Source organism: Mustela erminea, chromosome 7, assembly GCF_009829155.1.
Source record: "Mustela erminea isolate mMusErm1 chromosome 7, mMusErm1.Pri, whole genome shotgun sequence".
NCBI classification, from domain to species: domain Eukaryota; kingdom Metazoa; phylum Chordata; class Mammalia; order Carnivora; family Mustelidae; genus Mustela; species Mustela erminea.
In genome coordinates, this window is record NC_045620.1 from 110,479,605 (window position 1) to 110,498,906 (window position 19,302).

The 19,302-nt window shown below is 40.8% G+C and overlaps 2 protein-coding genes across 6 annotated transcripts in view; both read right to left on the minus strand.

The window, feature by feature from the left end:
* Window positions 1-12,881, minus strand: GEMIN6 (gem nuclear organelle associated protein 6). Of its 4 annotated transcripts, none has more exons than XM_032352932.1 (3): window positions 12,864-12,881; window positions 3,280-3,475; window positions 1-599 (listed from the first exon to the last, which is right to left on the minus strand). In XM_032352932.1, the coding sequence occupies exons 2-3, from the start codon at window positions 3,402-3,404 to the stop codon at window positions 224-226; spliced, it is 501 nt and encodes a 166-aa protein (XP_032208823.1). In that variant the 5' UTR covers window positions 3,405-3,475; window positions 12,864-12,881; the 3' UTR covers window positions 1-223. The 4 variants fall into 4 exon arrangements, 3 of the variants coding, with proteins under 3 accessions (XP_032208823.1, XP_032208822.1, XP_032208821.1); XM_032352931.1 differs by lacking the exon at window positions 12,864-12,881 and adding an exon at window positions 3,997-4,088; XM_032352930.1 differs by lacking the exon at window positions 12,864-12,881 and adding an exon at window positions 3,851-4,088.
* Window positions 12,622-19,302, minus strand: part of LOC116595992 (tetratricopeptide repeat protein 39B-like) — a 16,101-nt gene continuing 9,420 nt past the window's right edge. For both annotated transcript variants that reach the window (XM_032352925.1, XM_032352924.1), the window contains exon 2: window positions 12,622-14,858. In XM_032352925.1, coding sequence (XP_032208816.1) covers window positions 12,923-14,689 — 1,767 coding nt within the window. In that variant the 5' untranslated portion in view covers window positions 14,690-14,858 and the 3' untranslated portion in view covers window positions 12,622-12,922. The remainder of the gene's footprint in view (window positions 14,859-19,302) is intronic.

A 19,302-nucleotide genomic window follows, 5' to 3' on the forward strand; every position in this document is an offset into this window, starting at 1 on the left:
TTGCCATAGTTCGCTTATTTATTAACACTTATAATCCACAGCCAAATCCACTTGATTTTTCCAAAACAACAGAAAATTAACACACACACACACACACACACACACTCAACTGTGTGGCTTTAAAGTCTTATAATATGGTAGATTTAACATTCAAAACATTTTATGAAGGAAAAAATAAAAATGAAGTGTTATTTTAATCGATGAATCCACAATTCTTCGCTTCTCACTGGCAAGCTGCAAGATGTCCTTGAATAAGATCCTGAACACGGGACAGAATAATCTCATTAGAACTGCTGCAATTTTCTGGACCATAGGGCGGGTCTATAGTCAGAACCCCAGCCACACACAGAGTCCTTTGTGAATCTCCCTGTTCTGTGATGGGGATGTGGTTCTTCTCGAGCCATTTCTTTAGGCTATTCCTTCTCTTCTCCAGATCCTCAGGGCTGTAGGCCTTGCAGTCTCCAGACGTGAACAAATGCATCAGCTTCTCTCTGACTCTGTGGTCCCCTTCGTTCACAGTTTCAACGGTCTGCACAGCATGGCCCATAATTCCAGTCACAGACATGCTGCCATCTTCCAGGAAGTTCACAAGGACAATACTTGGGCGGAAAAGTTAAGTTCAGCGCAGATTTGCAAAAGAAAAATATAAAGGCCCATAGAACTATGAAAGAAGCAATGGAATAAAGAGGCATCGCCAGCCCCAACAGGCAATTATAAATCAGGAATAAGAACTTCCCTGTTTAAAAATAATCCCCTCACCACCAAATGTTTGTACTCATTCAATAAGTATTCACTGAGGGTCCTACACGTCTAAACTCTTTTGTCTAGCCTAAAGCCAATCATTGGGGGATGCAGTTAAAGCACTGAAATGTTTTGAATGGCTTAAATGTGTATTGGAAAGGAAGAAAGGGTACAGACTTAATTTTCGAGTTAAACAACGGAATAACCTGGCTTCAAAGCAGACCAAAGAAAATAACAAAGCACACAATTAATGAAATAGAATATAAAAGCGTTAATAACGTGATCATCAAAGCCAAATGTTGGTTCTTAAAAAAATATATGTAAGAATTCACAAAACTCAGACAAGACTGATTAGAATGAGGAAAAAGACACAAACAGATAATATTAGCAAGAAGGCAGCAAAGATTGGCAATTTAAAGTATTAGGAACAAATTTATGCCAATAGTGCTAAAAACTTCCTAGAAAATACAAATTTCTACTACTGAGTCAAAAAAAGAATATAAATAGTCCTATAATCTTTCATAAAAACTAAGTGTTTTAAAAGATTTTCCCATGGAGGGGGTAAAAAAGGCCTAGACAGTTTTACCAACAAATTATACAAAAGTTTCCAAGGTTCAAACTTTTTTTTTAAAGATTTTATTTTTATTTTATTTTATTTTTTTAAAGATTTTATTTATTTTTCAGAGACAGAGGGAGAGAGCGCAAGCGAGCACAGGCAGACAGAGAGGCAGGCAGAGGCAGAGGGAGAAGCAGGCTCCCTGCCGAGCAAGGAGCCCGATGTGGGACTCGATTCCAGGACCCTGGGATCATGACCTGAGCCGAAGGCAGCTGCTTAACCAACTGAGCCACCCAGGCGTCCCCTAAAGATTTTATTTTTAAGTTATCTCCCCACCAAATATGGGGCTCAAACCCACAATCCTAAGATCAAGAGTTGCACACTCCACCAACTAAGCCAGCCAGGCACCCCAAGGTTCAAACATTTCTAACCTAACCAAATTCTTCTAGAGACTATAAAAAGAGAAACTGTGCCTTAACTCATTTAACAAGGCTAATATAATCTTGATACGAAAAGCAGAGAAGAGGGTTAAAATATAAAACTACAAGTTAATCTCACTCATGAATACGAATGCAAAAATCCTAACTAAATAAAATATATAATGTGATGTGAATTTACTTCCTTGGTACTCCTTCCCAAACCTAAAATCCCAGGCTATTTATGAGAAAGAACACACAAACTGAAATTGAGAGACACTCTACAAAATACCTCACCAGAACTCCTTAAAATTGTCAAAGTCATGAAAAACAAGGAATGACTGAAAAATTGTCACAGATCAGAGGGACTAAGGACATGACAATTAAACATAATGTTGGATCCTAGATTGGATCCTGGAACAGAAAAAGGCAAACAATTAGTGGAAAACTGTTAAAATCCAAATGACAGCAGTTTAGTTAATGTAAAGTTTTAGTTTCGAGGAATGTACCATGGTTAGGTAAAATGCCAACATTAGAGGAAGCTGGATAGATGGGTCCTCTCTGTACTCTTTTCTGTAAATCTAAAATCATTTCAAAATTAAAAGTGTGTGTGTATCACCACCTTTAAATCAGTCTTGCAAAAAACCAAATCTGATCCTAATCAAACCTCCAGATAGGAATACCAGTTTATAGGAAATATGGAGGATAAAAGAACATGTTAAGCTACACCAGGATAATGCAATAAGCTAAATCCAGAATGTGTTCAATTCTGTAAGACAAATGATTCTATTTCTTCAACAAATAAATGACATGGAAAACTAAGAAGAGAAAAGGCAGGCATAGGTTAAGATACTTAAGAGACATATCAACCAAACTGATAAACAAATTAAAGATATTTGAGACAACCAGGCAAATCTAAAAACACACTGTTAGTAATGAAGTTATTACTACTTTTGTTAGGTATTATAGTGTTACTGTGGTTATTAAAGAGTTCTTATGTGCCAAAAGATATATTGAGGTATTTACAAACAAAATTATATATCTAGAACTGGATTACAGATGTTTACAAGGGGAAGGTAAGGCTAGTATCTTCTACACTATTCTCTGTACATTTACGTATGTTTGAGATTTTCTAATAAAATGTAGTAACAAAAAAAAGTGTCTTGCTTTTACAAACTTGGCTGGTCTGCCAAGGTAATCCATACTTAGAACATCACTTCGATTCAAAGGCAATACAATTCTTAGGGGTGAATAACTAGCCTTTCATTTATCTACTTCCTTAGCTTGGACATAACATAGGCAGCACAAAGGAGTGTCATTAAGATGTCGGGGGCGGGGGGCACCTGGGTGGTTCAGTAGGTTAAGCCTCTGCCTTCAGCTCAGGTCCTGATCTCAGGGTCTTGGGATCGAGTCCTGCATCGGGCTCTCTGCTCAGCGGGTGGCCGGTTTCTCCCTCTCTCTCTGCCTACCTCTCTGCCTACTCGTGATCTCTCTCTCTCTCTGTCAAATAAAAATCTTAAAAAAAAAAAAAAAAAAAGATTTCAGGGGAGGAGGACCCATACTCACTTGGCAGAAACTGGGTCTGTGGTTAAAACCCATCCTTTATACTCCTTCTCGCTGGCAGTCACTTTGACTTCTTTGTACGTGTAATCTTGCCATTCTAAGGGGCCTTTCCTCATCCATTCGTTCATGGCTGCCAGCTGGCTAGATATAAAACCACCACCAGGTCGGGTTTATACGTTCCACTCAAGCAACGGCCATCCTAGAGAGAGAGAACCCCTGTGATTTGCCTCAAGCTCCACAGCAGGAAAACAGCGGATATTCACAATTCTGTCTGAAAGCCCAGGAAACGCCGTGGTGCCACGGGGCCCAGCCCGGGGTGGGTCCTGCGGCTTACTTCTCTATTCCACCACCCCGGACCATTCCAGATCGCCCTCACTCTGGCTTTGAACTCCGGTCAGCAGAGGCTCAAACCCTAAATTTAACTCTGCTCCCCAGCGATCAGAGGAGCTCACTCCGCACCACTTTTAGGGAAAGCTGAAGAAGAAAATTCCTTTGCTATCCACCCCCTGGCTCTCCAGCTGTTTCCGCCGGATCCCGTCAGGGAGAGGCCCAGGATCTGACCATCTCCTCTTACTTGTTCGGAGGATGCACGAACCGCGGGGCAGCAGCAAAGGCTCTAGAGCGCAGATCCTGTTGCCTAGCTTGCAGCTGCGCGATACTTAAAACAGCACTCAAACCTGGTGGTACTTAACGTTTAATCCCCCAAAAGGAGAAAAATACCAGCAAGAACTCCCAGCAGCGACGGTTACGCGGGAACCACGAGGTGAGGAAGGAGTCACTCCAGCGGGACCCCCCCGAGCCCAGCATGCTTTGCGTCACGTCGTCACTTCCGTCCCCCAGAATTCTCTGTTTTGTAGTCCTTGGCCTTGGTCACACCTAGAAGTCTGAGAATTACCCGGCGTCGGGGGATAAAGGTCGGGTGCGGGCAGAGCCTGAGGTTTTTGCGTAGTAATAACAAGGCTCCTTCCATGTTCGCTAGAACCAGTCCTCGTCACACTCACGATGGACATTTCAACAAAAGTTTCGTGCCAAGTTCCTCGTTGAGAGTTGACTTGGAAAGGCACCCTTGCGGTGGAGTCAAAGCCCCAGAACCCTCCAGGGAAATCCTAAAGCTTTAGAAGTGTGAGATGAAAGTGCCTCGAAGAAAGCGATAAAGCCAAGATATTTGTTTGGCTAATGTAAGGCAATTAATACGTCTGCTCCTTTAGGATGTGCCCTTGCTACATTCCTGCAGGAGGTGGAGAAGCCAGAAAGAAAAAGCATAGGATTGGGATGATTTCCACCTAGACCACCACTCACTAGTGAGAGGTGCCTCCCTCACTAGGAAAGCCCTGGCCTTTCCCGAGCAGCCCCTCACCATCCCCGCAGTGGAAAAGTCCAAAACACTCGCTTTTGCCACAGATTTCCGTTCAGGTATGTAGTCTGCTCCTCGCATGGTCCAGATAAACTGTGATCCTGAAAAATGGTATAAAGTGTTAAACGTTGGGTTTTCGCGAATGTGAACGCCAAAGGAGATTTACGGAAACCGAATTAGAGGACTATCAAACCATGATGTAGAGAACATTGAAAATTAGTCAGCTTTTCCCTTACAATTTGGGATTTGAGTTCACATAATCCTTGAAGTACATTGTTTCTTATTGCCATCATTTCAAATAATCCTTTAGCAACTTCCACTCGTTGATTGGCTGATTAATGTGGCTTTAGCAGATGAAATTAGATGATGCCAGTTAAGTCCTCCATAAATCTACAAAGAGCTAATATAAATAGCAACTGGAAGTGCCTGGATGGCTCCGTCAGAAAAGCATGCAACTCTTGACCCCCAGTTTATGAGTCTGAGCCCCACATTGGGCACAGAGATTACTTCAATAAAAAATGTATAAATACATACACACCAATTGTTAAAGTGTGAAGCTAAACATATGACCTCATAAAAATTCAGTCCAAAAGAGCTTCAACCAATTGTTGACAACTGGTCATTTGCATTTTAAGCCTTCTATCTGTACTGCACAAAGACTTTGGAAGCTAACTTCAAATTTAACTTAAATGACCCCTTTTAAAGTAAAGAGACTGGGACAAATTCCTTCTCTTCTTCCCCCTCTCCCTTTAGTCTCCCAGATAAAGAATCATTTCCAGCATAGGCTGATGTGAATCACTGATTTATAACAGACTGAGCCCAGCCCACTCCCTAATGCAGGTTTACAGAAAGACCCTCTCCTATATAGTCCACCCTCAACAAGTTCAGAGGGTGCCATTTCCTTTCCCTGGCAACCCCTACCCTTGTCCCCCTGGTGCCTCCCTCAGACCAGTTGATGTCCCTTCTCTTACATTTTCTAGTTTTCTTCCTCTCTTCCCCTTCCCTCCTTCCTAATATCTGCACCCCCCCAACCGGAAACCGTCATACACACACACACACACACACACACACACACACACACATGCACACACACACACAAAACCCTTTCCTCTGCCAAGTGTAAAACTGCTTACTTATTCTAGGGCTCCTGGGTGGCTCAGTGGGTTAAGCCGCTGCCTTCAGCTCGGGTCATGATCTCAAGGTCCTGGGATCCGGCTCTCTGCTCAGCAGGGAGCCTGCTTCCCTCTCTCTCTCTCTCTCTCTCTCTCTCTGCCTGCCTCTCCATCTACTTGTGATCTCTGTCAAATACATAAATAAAATCTTTTTAAAAAAACTGCTTATTCTAGATTTTGGAGTACATTTTCATTTTAGCAAGACGTATTGTTTTAAGTAATCTGTACACCCAATTTGGGATTTGAATTCATGACCCTGAGATCAAGAATTGAATGCTCTGAGGCACCTGGGTGGCTCAGTCTGTTAACCTCTTCCTTTGGTTCAGGTCATGGTGTTGGAGTCCTGGGATCAAGCCCCACATCAGCTCTCTGCTGGGCAGTGAGCCTACTTCCCACTTCCCCTTCTCCCTCTGGCTACTGCTCTCCCTGTTTGTGATCTCTGTCTCTCTGTGTCAAATAAATGAAATCTTAAAAAAAAAAAAAAAATTCATGCTCTCCAACTGAGTCAGCCAGGTGTCCCAGCAAGAAACATTTGTTTAAAGAACCTTTTCTTAATTTCCCTGAAGAAAATCAGGAGTTAAAAAAGTTGTCGATAGTTTTACCACCTTATCTTGATACAAAGATAAACCTGCCCTGCCCTGGACGGACTATCACAATTTTCAATTCACAGTTCTGCATCATAATAGTAAAAAAGAATATACTTAACATAAAAAAAAAAGGTAGAAAATGAGTAGGGGTGGGGTAGTAATTTGCTGACTCTATTTCGTGCAAGGTAAGGTCAGAAAAAAATTACTGGTCATTTTTTTTAAAAGATTTTATTTATTTGACAGACAGGGTTCACAAGTAGGGAGAGACGCAGGCAGAGAAAGAAGGGGAAGCAGGCTCCCCACTGAGCAGAGAGCCCAATGGGGGGGCTTAATCCCAGGACTTCGAGATCATGACCTGAGCCCAAGGCCGAGGCTCAACCCACTGAGCCACCCAGGCATTCCATAACTGGTCATTTTGACGGAAGATTTTTTTTTTTAATGTTCTGGTTTTTTTCATTCATTCAACAAGTAGAACCCACTAAAAGTGTCAGTTCTTTATTTCTGCATTTATTCATCAAGCGTACATTGGGTACCTACCCATGCTACACTTTCTGTTAACAGCTAGGAATTCAAAAGCTAATTTTAAAAATGTCTTGCCTCTGGGAAATTGATAATGTCAACTTTTACCTTGCAATTGGTAAGACATGGTTCCCACGTCTCTTTGTACTTGTAAACAAGTAAGCTATCATTCTACCTAAGGTGGTAATACATGGGAAGGGTTGGGGAACGGGTTCTTAGAAAAGCTTCTTAAAGAGGTAGCCCTTGAACTTGATTATAAGTAATGAACCAACCACAAAAAATTCTGTGTTTATGGAACAGAAAACCTAATCAAAGGAGATGTAGGTTGGAGTGAAAAGCAGTGGACAGGAAGTTTTACCAACCTTGGCTTCGTTTGGTTAAATCTGTAGCATTCTGGTAAATTGGTTTTCCTGGAAGAAGGAGTCTTGATTTGTACCATTTGCTGATTTCTACATAAATATTCCCACTGTGGTTGTTTTCAGAGCACGAATGATTTAACAACAGGCTCAAGAAATCCCTGAATATTTAACAATGGGCTCTTTTACGACAGTTTAAACTGGTTCCCGCACACCACTGTGTTTCTACCAGCTTCGTGACGTTGGATGTCATTAGCCCTCTTAGATTTCACTTTCTGCATTTATAAATGAAAATGTAAGATTAGATGACATAACATGCTGTCAGCAACAAATGTTCATGACTAAGCCATACAGTCACTGAGAAGCACTGTAACTCTAAGGGCAGGGGCTGTGTCTGTTTTATTTACTACTATATATCCCACCTCTACCACAGTGCCTGGCATGTAGTAGGTGCTCAATTTGAACTGAATTTTCATTTCTTGGGCAGTTATATATCCCCTAATATGTGCCAGGCACTACTTTAAGAACTTCCAGATATTAACTCATTTTGAGTGAATAACTATACCAAAGAGATTGGGAAAAAATTGAGTAATGGAATAACGTGATTAAATCAGTATATTAGAAAGGATGCAGAGAACTAAGAGGTGGAGAAAACAGGGAAGTACAGAGTATATATATATACAGCATGAAACTTTATGTAAAATGTAGCCTCTCTATCCAAACAAACCAGTGATATCAGGACAAAAAAATTCCAGAAACACTTTCCAAATGGAAATAGGATTTAGGGAGGCAGTGTATCTAAATTCATTAGTTATCTGCTCTGCCCAGCGCTGCCCAGGCCTGCCTAAAGGGGAGATTTTTACCACCTCAGAGAAAGCTGATTTCCCTAGCAGTAAGGTGAAGCTAGAGTTGTTTTCCCCCAGATGAAAACGCTTTGAACAGACTTTGTGAACTCTAAAGCACTAAACCCATGTCAGGCATGAAGGTTTAGCAAACTACTTCTGTAATCATTGCTTTTCAGATATGCTCAGCTGATATCTTTATACTGGCTAAAAATCAGTGCCATTGTTTACATTGAGTTCATTAGTTCATTAGTTCATTAGATTAGTCAATGACATAATCAGTCTAAGTGGTATGAATATACATGTTTCACATAGATTTTGTTTTGAAAAAAACTAAAGTGGGGTTAACTATTTTTATTTTTCTCTGGAATTTCCTTAGAAAAACAAAAGATGTTGACTACCGAGCTCCTAAAAATTGGTGCAGCAGCTCAGACAGGAGATATATATATGTATATATATATATATACATATATATATATACATATATATATATATATATATTCCAGACAGGACATAATGAAGTCCTAGCCTAAGCTGATGGCAGTGGAAATGAAAAAGGAGGAGAAAAAAGGAGTGAAATTGACAAATATCTCAAAGGAAAAACAAACAGGATTTAGTGATTGATTGGATTGGAGCAAGGGCATGTTGAGATCCTTTAACAGAGCTTCTCTCTGTTCTTTTCTTCATTCATAACCCCCTCTTCCTCTTTGTTTTTTCAGGATCTCAAGCCTCCAAGTAGTTATTATATTTACTAAATTAGATAAGAAATTTCTTCCTGGAATAAAAAAATGCTTCAATAACACTTTATTTATGTTTATGGCACAGGAAGGTCACAGTGAGGTCTCTCCTCTGTGCTCTTATAAACTAACTCTACATGTTAAGTAAAATGGATGTGATTCAATCTGGGATTCATTTGTACAAAGAGAACATCTATAATCTGGATTACCAGAGAATGTGAGGATGACCAAAATTCCAAGCTAAGAGACCTGGTTGTATTCTCTGGACGCAGGACTGGCATGGGATTTTCTAGTAGTAAATGGAGGCTTTAATGTATGATACCATACTAGGTACATTCAGCACCCCAGGGTTGGCAGCAGAAGACATGGAAGAAGAAAGGTCAGTTAGCCAAAGATTGGGAGGTATTTCTCACAGACCCTGGATCCACAAGGCGGGGACTTTCCAGAGATAGATACATGTTGTAGGGAACGGATGCTTCATCATGACCCACCCTGGCCCCGAATAGACATTCCTAAACCTATCTGCCTCCTATTCCGATTCCATGCTCACCATGCTGCCTGTACTCCTCCATGCTGGTTTTCTAGGTAGAGTGTTTATCAGGAGAGGTGATTCTTGACAGGGAAACTTGAGCACTTTCTAGTCAATAGAAAGGAGTAGACCAGGGCGCCTGGGTGGCTCAATGGGTTAAGCCGCTGCCTTCGGCTCAGGTCATGATCTCAGGGTCCTGGGATCGAGTCCCGCATCGGGCTCTCTGCTCAGCGGGGAGCCTGCTTCCTCCTCTCTCTCTGCCTGCCTCTCTGCCTACTTGTAATCTCTCTCTGTCAAATAAAAATAAATAAAATCTTTAAAAAAAAAAAAAAAAGAAAGAAAGGAGTAGACCAGAAATCACAAACCATGGGTCATATCAGGACATGCAGATGGTTTTATATCTGCACAGTTTAAATTTTTTTTAATATATATATTTTTTAATTTGAAAGCTTTTAGATTTCCTCTCTCTTCTTCACAACTACTTTTATTATTTTATGTTTGGCTGCTTTATATTGTTTACATCAGTTGTCTGATCCCACAGGAAATTGAGTTTGCAACTCTGAAATGGACCCTACTATAAATAAACAATTAGCAGGGTAAAGCGTACCTTAATCTCTTGTGATTTTGCCTGGTAAGAATCAGCCCCGATGTGTCTAGTCAACCCTTGGGCCAGTGAAGGGTCGGAAAGCTGGGCTTTGGGTAGCAACTTCACCAAGGAAATGCCAATTGCAAGATTTCCTCCTGGATCCCCATAGTCTTCTGTAGACAATTCCTTGGTCTCATTGTCACCTTGCTGCTTTTTCCACAGTGCCCTTCCTATACCGTTTTGTAGCATCTTGTTATTTACGTATGTATTGAGGCAGTTACTGTAGGTTGAGTCATTTAACAGTCCTTTCCCACAACCTCCTAATGAGGCTGGAAAGCTACCACTCAATCTTCACCCTCCCTTACAAGTAGAAGTGGCCCCATGAATATTCCTGGCCAGTAAGATCTACAAGGAAATTCCTGGGAAGGCTGTCTCTTCCGAAACAAAAAGACAAAGGGTCCTAAGAAAGAGAAAGCCTTTTTTCTTCCTTAACCATTCCTCCTCCAGCCTGCCTAGCTTGGACATAAGGCCTGGAGATGAGGTAGTCTCTTTGCATTGAGTAAGGAGACCTGCACAAGAAGGCCAGCATGGCATGCAGAAAAATAAAAGAGCCATACCAGACCTGGGCTACCTGCCTTCAGATTTCTTGTGTTGGAGACAGACTCCTACCTGTTTAAGCAACCGTTTTAAGCTTAAACTCCAGATAGTATCTGTTTTAAGCTCCAGATAGTAGGCATTCCACATACATTTACTTAACCAGGTAATAAAACTGCTCTTCATTGGAAGCTGGGACAAAGCACAAAACTAATTTAGCCAGGAGTTACTTCTCTCGTAAGTGACCAAGATCAACAAAGAACAGAAAAAGCAAATTAAACAGGTCAGGTTTCAGATTGGCAAAGCAGTATGAAGAAGGCAGCTTGGCTTCTTCTAAGAAAGTGATTTAAGTCCTCTGCACTGAATAACAATGTATTCTTATTATTACTACTAGTAATAGTAGTAGTAGGAACAGCACATGTGTATTAACTCAAATATTAACACAAAAAAAACATGGAAGAGGAACTATTAACCCTGCTTTACAGCCAGGGACACTGAGGCCCAGAGGCCCAGGAGCACATGACTAGCTAGTACCCAAGCAAGGATACTCATCCGGGCAACCAGACCAGAGCCCTCTTCGCCATCGTACTAATTAAATAATGTGGAGGAAACCTTAAGCACAGTTGTTCACCTGAAAGTCTATTTTTAGTTAATGAGGACCGTGCTTTTCCAAGCAAGCATTTTTAAATCTGAAATACTAGCTCCTCATTGTGCTCCATTTTTGATCGCCTGGACACCCAAAGCTTTGAAAATAATGTTTCACTCATTTTAGCAAACCAGACTTTCCCAGCAAGGTCTGTTTCTGAGGGTGACTTCCCAAGGGAGGATGCCTTCAAGCCAGATTTAATGGCCTGGAAATTAAATGGTCTAGGTACGGATTTTACCCCCCCAAGGCAGGTAAAGCAATACCCCATGCCTCCAGCTGCTGTTTACTCTTAGATTAGCCCACTAACAATGGCAACTGGATAGACCCGCAGCGTTTAATTATGTTGTACCCTACCCTTTGGGAGGGTAACTAAGGGTGGGCCCAGTAAGTAACTCAAGTCTCCCTCCATAGGCCTAACCTGTTTTTTCCTACCCAGTGAATCTATCCTCCCTGCTTCCTCCGATTGTCTTCAAACGGTTTGCCTATGTGTGTGTGTGTGTGTGAAGGGGGTGAGGCTTGTTCTTCTCTACCCTGTGGCAAACTATATATCCATAGTTGAGCTTCCTAGTAAAAAAGGTAAAATAAACTACAACAGGTAAAAGGCAAAATAGACATGGGGGAAATATCTTCTCTGTTATAAAAAGCCAATAAAAATTGCTATGAAGGGGGCGCCTGGGTGGCTCAGTGGGTTAAGCCGCTGCCTTCGGCTCAGGTCATGATCTCAGGGTCCTGGGATCGAGTCCCGCATCGGGCTCTCTGCTCAGCAGGGAGCCTGCTTCCCTCTCTCTCTCTCTCTGCCTGCCTCTCCATCTACTTGTGATTTCTCTCTGTCAAATAAATAAATAAAATCTTTAAAATGCAAACTATTTTAAAAAAATTGCTATGAAGAGGGAAAAACATTCATAGACTGCTGTTCGGGGCACCATTGTTCTGAAATGTCAGTAAGACCTTAAATATTTTTTCTTTTAACAGTGAAAACATTTATAGGGCATTGAGATTCCTGGTGTAGCTACTTTTCCTATTTTATTTGCAAGTTGTATACATTATCAAGTGAGATGTTAAAACATATTTTTTGAGTTTTTGAAAATGTTATCTAACATAATTGAAAAATCCATAACGTATAAGAGAGAGTATATTTCATAATATACAGTTGACCCTTGAACAACATGGGTTTGAACTGAGAGGATTAACTTATACATGGATTTTTGTTTTGCTATGGTACAATACTATAAACATATTTTCTCTTATGATTTTCTTGACCTTTTTTCTCTAGCTTCCTTTATTATAAGAACATAAGTATGTAATACATGCAACATACAAAAATATGTCAATCAACTGTTATTGATAAGGCTTCTGGTCAAGAGTAGACTATTAGTGGTTAAGTTTTGGGGGAGTAAGAAGTTATATGCAGATTTTTGACTGCGTGGGGGTCAGCACCCATAATCTCCGTGTTGTTCAAGGGTCAACTGTACATCATTTGCCTTTTCTTTTTCAAGAATGTGCATGACTCCAATTGCCAGTCTAAGACATTCCATTTTATAGGTAAGGAGAAGGAAAGAGGGAAAAGTAATGGCCAATTCCTTTCTTAATTGTTACTGATCAGATACTTAGCAGCTGCCTCTTCTTGGATTTCTTCCACAAAGAGATGATTTTTCTGTTAATTACCTTGCCGATTGCAGATACTTCACTTAAAATAAACAAAACCACACTCTGTGTCAAAACCGTCACTTTTCTTTGGCTATTTGTTCAAGAGCTATGTGAGCCCTGAACTGTAATCGGGCTTCCATGGAATAGTCTTTGTAGTTTTTTATGTTGTCTAGGTTTTTTGTTGCACTGTCATAATCTCCTTTTAGATAGTGAAGAATCCCTAGTTCATAATAAGCATACGGCACTAAGTAGTGGTCATATTTTAACAATTTCTCCTTCTGAATGACACGATTAAAGTACTGTTCAGCTGTCGAATATCTGCCTAAGTGTTTCAGGCATAGACCTTTCAGTAAATTTAACAAACTGATGTCATCTGTGCCATACTCTTTATTTGGATTTTCTCGTAGAAGGTCTTGTCCTCTATTAATTATCGAGAGCCAGCTTGATATAAGGTCTAATTTTTTGCTCATGACATGGAAACCACTCCAGATGTAAATGAATTCCAGGATGGGCTGGACTGTGAACCAGCCCGTGGTAGTGCCGTAGCGCTGACCCTTGTCAGAAGCAAACTTTTCTATTGGCACAGAAGTTCCCAAGATTTTGATTCTCAGGCTATCCACTTTTAAGAAGAGAGAGTTTACGTCCTCACTCCCTGATCTGACAGACTCCGAAGGAAGCAGAGCATGTAGCATAGCTTTACTGTACATGTATATTGCCTTGGACCACTTGCTGTTATGATACAGTAGATCAGCATAGCGGTAAGCCTGCTTCCAATTCCGCAGAAAAATGTGGCACCACATGAGTTCCCAGTAACACAGGTGATGAACCTGCTTCCATTCGTTTTGAATCAAAATGCACTCCTCTAATACTAACTGTGCGTTTCCAAAGTTTCCTTTCAGCATACTAAAACGTGCATGAAAAAATTTAAGTATGACACAGTTTGGAAATTTCTGGAGGTATATTAGGAAGAGGTCCTCCACAGCAGAATTCTGACCCTTTTCAACACCAACAGCTGTATAGATATAACTGTAGTAAAAGAGGAGAGTCAAAACACTTAGGATATTATTGATATGGGATCCGGATGCACTCTCATGAAGCAAAGTCAGGCCTACCTCCTTATCACCAGAATATCCAGCAATATTGAGCAGTTTAAGGGTCTTTGGTGGCACAAGCGATAAGATCAGGTTGAATGCTCCAAATCCGAATTTTACTCCTCCAACCAGGTGTTGGTAGGTTTTGCTGTGGTTGTAAGGTATCTGTGTTAATACTTGTTGACAGTCTTTGTATATTTGATAACTTAACCCAATGTTGATTGCACTTTTAAGAAGACCAAACATACTGTCATCCTGTATAAACGTGATGGTGGCTCTCAGAATCAAACACTCAGCATAGCAGACTTCCGCGTGCAATTCCTCCTCTTTGATAGCCTTTATTCCCTGTTTACTCACGAGATGAGAAAAACTTGTCATCCTAGATTTTCTTCGGAAACTGTTACAGGTTTTCAAAGCCTCCTTTGTGGCAGTCATTCCAGTCTGTAGATCCAGGGGATCAACAGTCAAGATGGCCTTGACAACCATAAGGATGTTATAAATCAGGGCATGGTAGATGCTGTTTTTCGACCACGGATGAATGAGATCTATGGCCTCTGAGAATCTGTTATTCAGAAATAAATACAATCCAGTTGTGCATTCTTCCAGGGAAGAGGTTAGAGTCATTGTTGTTGCCACCGGGATAACTTCATAGGCGTCTTCAAACTTGTCCTCCTCACTTTCTGCCTTACTTAGAGTGAATGATGTAAAGTTACTCCCCTTATCATTTTCTCTTTTACTGAGAGTAAATGACATATTTGCTTCCCTGCTTTAGAGATGGGCAGTATCTGAAGGGGAGTGATGCAGCCACAGTGAGGGTCACTCCTGCTCTCCGGACGGGGTTCCCTTCTACAGCCTGAGGCGTCGCTGTAACAATGGAGGCAGACAGACTAACAGTGTGGGTGCAGCATTACGATATCTTCATCTATACCAGACAAAGGGGGAGGGCGAGAAAGATAATTTTATTTACCTAAGAGGTATTTCTGAGAAGTTCAAATCATCTGTAATACATAGGAAACATGTGAAGTAAGTCCTTTATAAACAAAAAAGTCTTGTGTCGATCGTATATGTTTTCAGAAATGTTGATGGGGGGAGGGCGCCTGCGTAGCTCAGTGGGTTAAGCCTCTGCCTTCAGCTCAGGTCGGATCCCAGCGTCCTGGGATCGAGCCCCGGATTAAGTCCCACATCGGGGGTCTCTGCTCGGCGGGGAGCCTGCATCCCCCTCTCTCCCTGCCTGACTCTCTGTCTACTTGTGATCTCTGTCAGATAAATAAAATCTTTAAAAAAAAAAAGAAATGCTGATGGGGAAGGCTTATTCTGTCTTAAAAGTTTTATTGAGATAAAATTGACAAATTATAAGATATTTAAAATCTATAATGATGGTTTGGGGGGGGATGAGAACATTTTTCTACTCTCAGCAGATTTCAGTTATATAATATGGTATAATCAACTTAGTCACCATGTTATATAGTAGATCCTCAGACCTTATTCATAACTGAAAATGTGTATTCTTTTACCAACCTCTCCCAACCCCCCCCCCCCGACAAGTGTCCTTGTTCTTAATGTTCCCATAAGGGGACTTTTCTGCTGAGAGCTGATAAAAGAACCTGGAAGACTGTTGCTCTGTGCCTTCTGAATTCCTCCTTTTGGAGTTGGCTGTTCAAAGTTTGAAACCAAAGCCCAGGTCGAGTTTTCTACTCTCTACCTGTGCCTGGGACCACGTGGGTAAATGTTTAATTAGGGGATAAAGCATCAGTGAGCCCCCTTGGCAGCACATCACACGTGAAATCACAGTAACTATCAACTTAATAAAAAAGGCCATGTTTTGGTGTCCTTCTGCCTCTTGCATCTATAGCCTGTGGGTTCTGAACTCAGGCAGGAAAAGGCATGTTATTTATTGACCCCCTAAGGCCATCTCCTTCTCTTCCAACCCTTTATTCCCTCTTTAGATGATTGGTACCATCATCCACACTAGATCTCTCTTTTTTTCCCTCCTCCCATATCCATCAGTAACCAAACCCTGTCAGATCTACTTTGCTGAAGGCAGTACCTCTCTGTTGTCCTCCAAATCACCCTGGATATTCTTAACAAGGTTATAATATGGTAAAATGGTATAATATGATAAAATGCACAGACTGTGAAGTTAGACTGCCTAGGTTTGAACCTGATTCTCCACTTGCTTGATTTTACTGTGTCTCTGTTTCTCAACTGCAAATAGGGACTAATAGTACTTCTACCGAAGAGTGGTTGGGAGAATTAGGTAAATTAATATATGTAAAGCGGTCAGGATAGTACCTGGCATCCATAGTAAATACTCAATACATTATTCTATACACATCCCCCATAGCCTGACATAGAGCAGGTGCACACTGAATTGTTTTAAATGAGGTTTGGGATGCAGGCTGCTGTGTGCAGGAGTCCCACAGCTTTTGGTGATGGCAGTGGAGTCATTCTATCATTCTCTTGCTTAAAATGTTCTGTATAAAATGTCTTCTTTACCTCTCTCTGCTTATCTACTTTTAAAAAGTTCATCTAGCAAGGTGCCTGGCTGGTTCCATTGATAAGGCATGCCACTCTTGATCTCAGAGTTGTAAGTTCAAGCCCCACGTTGGGTGTAGAGGTTACTTAAAAATATAATCTTAAAAAAAAAAAAGGATCAGTCTAGTGAGAAGGGATTAGGGAACACTAATATTGAGCTGGGAAGATCAGTCAAGCAGGGGAGTAAGAGAGAGAGGGAGAGTTGAAGGTTCAGAAAGGAATATTCAATGAAGAGGAGGCAGAGAGGGAAGCACAGAGGCAGGGAGGAAAATCCTTGGATAAGAAGAAAAGTCTCTTGCACTGACAGAGAAGAGCCTCCTTTTCTGTCCTTCATTTACTACAAATTGAATTGAGCTCCTTCAAGATACTGAGCACTGTTCTCGGTGCTGGGGATATAGCAGTGAACAAAACAAAGACCTGAATCCCATGGAACTGATTTTCTTAGGGGAAGGGCATTCTGGCAGGGAGAGGGATGCTTTGATGGGGAGGAAGACAATAAATAAATGAATAACATGTCAGCAGTTGATATATCACTATGAAGAGGAGAAGACAGCTTAAGACAGAGTTGGGAATTTTAAGAGTGATGGGGTGTGTGGTACTTGGTATTTTATGTAGGGTAGTCAGGGCAAGCCTCCTCAGTAAGGTGACATTTGAGCAGAGATGTAGAAGATCTGAGAATCTCTTGATCTCTTCTTTCAGTCTAAGATAAGCGAACATCTGTGTGTTCCCATGATGCCTTGTACTTACCTCTATCCCAGCACTTGCCATATATATATGTGTATATATATATATATATATATATATATATATATACATAGATATATAAAATATCTTCTTTCAGCATCTTTTATAGCTATCTTCATCACCAAGTACAATGACTGGCACTTAGTCATTAAATTACCATTTATTGAATGACTAATAACAGTTTCCAATTTATATATACTAAGATAAATTCAAGATGAAGTAATCATTTGACTGTTAAAACTATGAGATTCAGAAAAATGTACCAGTGAATACTACAAAGAGTTGATGTCCTTAATATAGTAAGATATCCTAAAAATCGCTAAGCTAGAAAAAACACCCCCAACAGAAAAATCAACAAAGGACATAGACAAACTGCCAGTAATCACAATGTTGAATCTCACTGTAAATTAAAAAATGCAAATTAAAAAAAATAACATATCCATCTTAAAAGTGAAATTTGGCAGATTAAAAAAAATTGATCCAGTGTTAACGAAGGTGCAGAAAACCAAGTACCTTTGTGGACTGGTTGATGGGTATATAAGTGGCTGCAACCATTTTGGAGAGCTATTTGGCAACAAGTTTTAAAAGTTTTTATATTTTTTATTATTTATTTATTAAAGATTTTATTTATTTGACAGAGAGAGATCACAAGTAGGCAGAGAGGCAGGCAGAGGGAGAGAAGGAAGCAGGCTCCGTACTGAGCAGAGAGCCCAATGCAGGGCTCTATCTCAGGACCCCGAGATCATGACCTGAGCCTAAAGCAGAGGCTTAACCCACTGAGCCACCCAGGTGCCCCAGCTTTTACATTTTTTAAAAAAGATTTATTTATTTTAGGAGGGTCAGGGGGGAAGGGCAGAAGGAGAGGGTGAGAATCCCAAAGCTGACTCCCCACTGAGCATGAAGTCTTACAGGGGCTTGCCCCTAGGGCTTGTCATGGGGCTTGGTCCCACAACTCTGAAATCAAGAATCAGTCGCTTAACTGACTGAGCCACCTTGGTACCTGAGCTTTTACATTATTTTTTTTTACACTCTTTGACCCAGTAATTGCACTTAATGGAATTAGTCTAAGGACACAATCAGGGATATACATAAATATCTATAGAATGTATATACACTTCAGCATTATAATACAAAAAATGAAAAGCATGTAAATTTCTTACAGTAGTGGATACTAATGAAATGGAATACTATTGCAAACATTAAAATGTTGTAGAATATTTAAGGACTTGGGAAATTGTTTTCGGTGTAATACACTGTATTAGTCCGCGTTCTCCAGAGAATCATAACCAATGCCAGATACATACAAAATAATATATAAAATAAGGAATCAGCTCATGTAATTCTGGAGGCTGAGAAGTCTCCAGATCTGTAATTGACTAGTTGAAAGACCCAAGAGCCAATGGTATAGATTCTGTCTGAAAGGCAACAGGCTCAAAACCTGCAGAGCCGGGGCACCTGGGTGGCTCAGTGGTTTGGGCTGCTGCCTTCAGCTCGGGTCATGATCTCAGGGTCCTGGGATCGAGCCCCGCATTGGGCTCTCTGCTCCGCAGGAAGCCTGCTTCTCTCTCTCTCTCTCTCTCTCTCTCTGCCTACTTGTGATCTCTGTCTGTCAAATAAATACATAAAATCTTTAAAAAAAAAAAAAAAACCTGCAGAGCCAATATTTCAGTTATAGCTCTAAGGCAGGAAGAGAATGATGTCCAGGCTCAAGCCGTCACAGAGGAGGAATTGACTCTGGCTCAGCCTTTTGTTCTGTTCTATTCAGGTCTTCAATTGATTGGACTCGGCCCACCCATAACAGGGGAGGCAATCTGCTTTACTCAGTCTACTGATTCAAATGCTAATCTCATCCAAACACCCTTGCAGACACACCCAGAATAATATTTGGCCAAATGTCTGGTCCTGTGGAGCAATCATATTGAGTCATAAAATTAACCATCACATATACTAAGTAAAAAACAGAAGATTTTTATGAAACTATGTGATACAATTTTTTCCAAAGTGATATATGCATAGATAAAAATTAGAACTATACATTTCAGATTATCAATAATGGTTATATCTGAGTGGTGGGATTAAGAATAACA

Bases quoted from the DNA above. Each gene is read 5' to 3' on its own strand.
- GEMIN6 (XM_032352932.1), bottom strand. From the start codon at position 3,404: ATGAACGAATGGATGAGGAAAGGCCCCTTAGAATGGCAAGATTACACG. The intron at 600-3,279 runs GTGAGTATGGGT...TTTCCGCCCAAG, and splicing joins ACAGACCCAGTTTCTGCCAA to TATTGTCCTTGTGAACTTCC.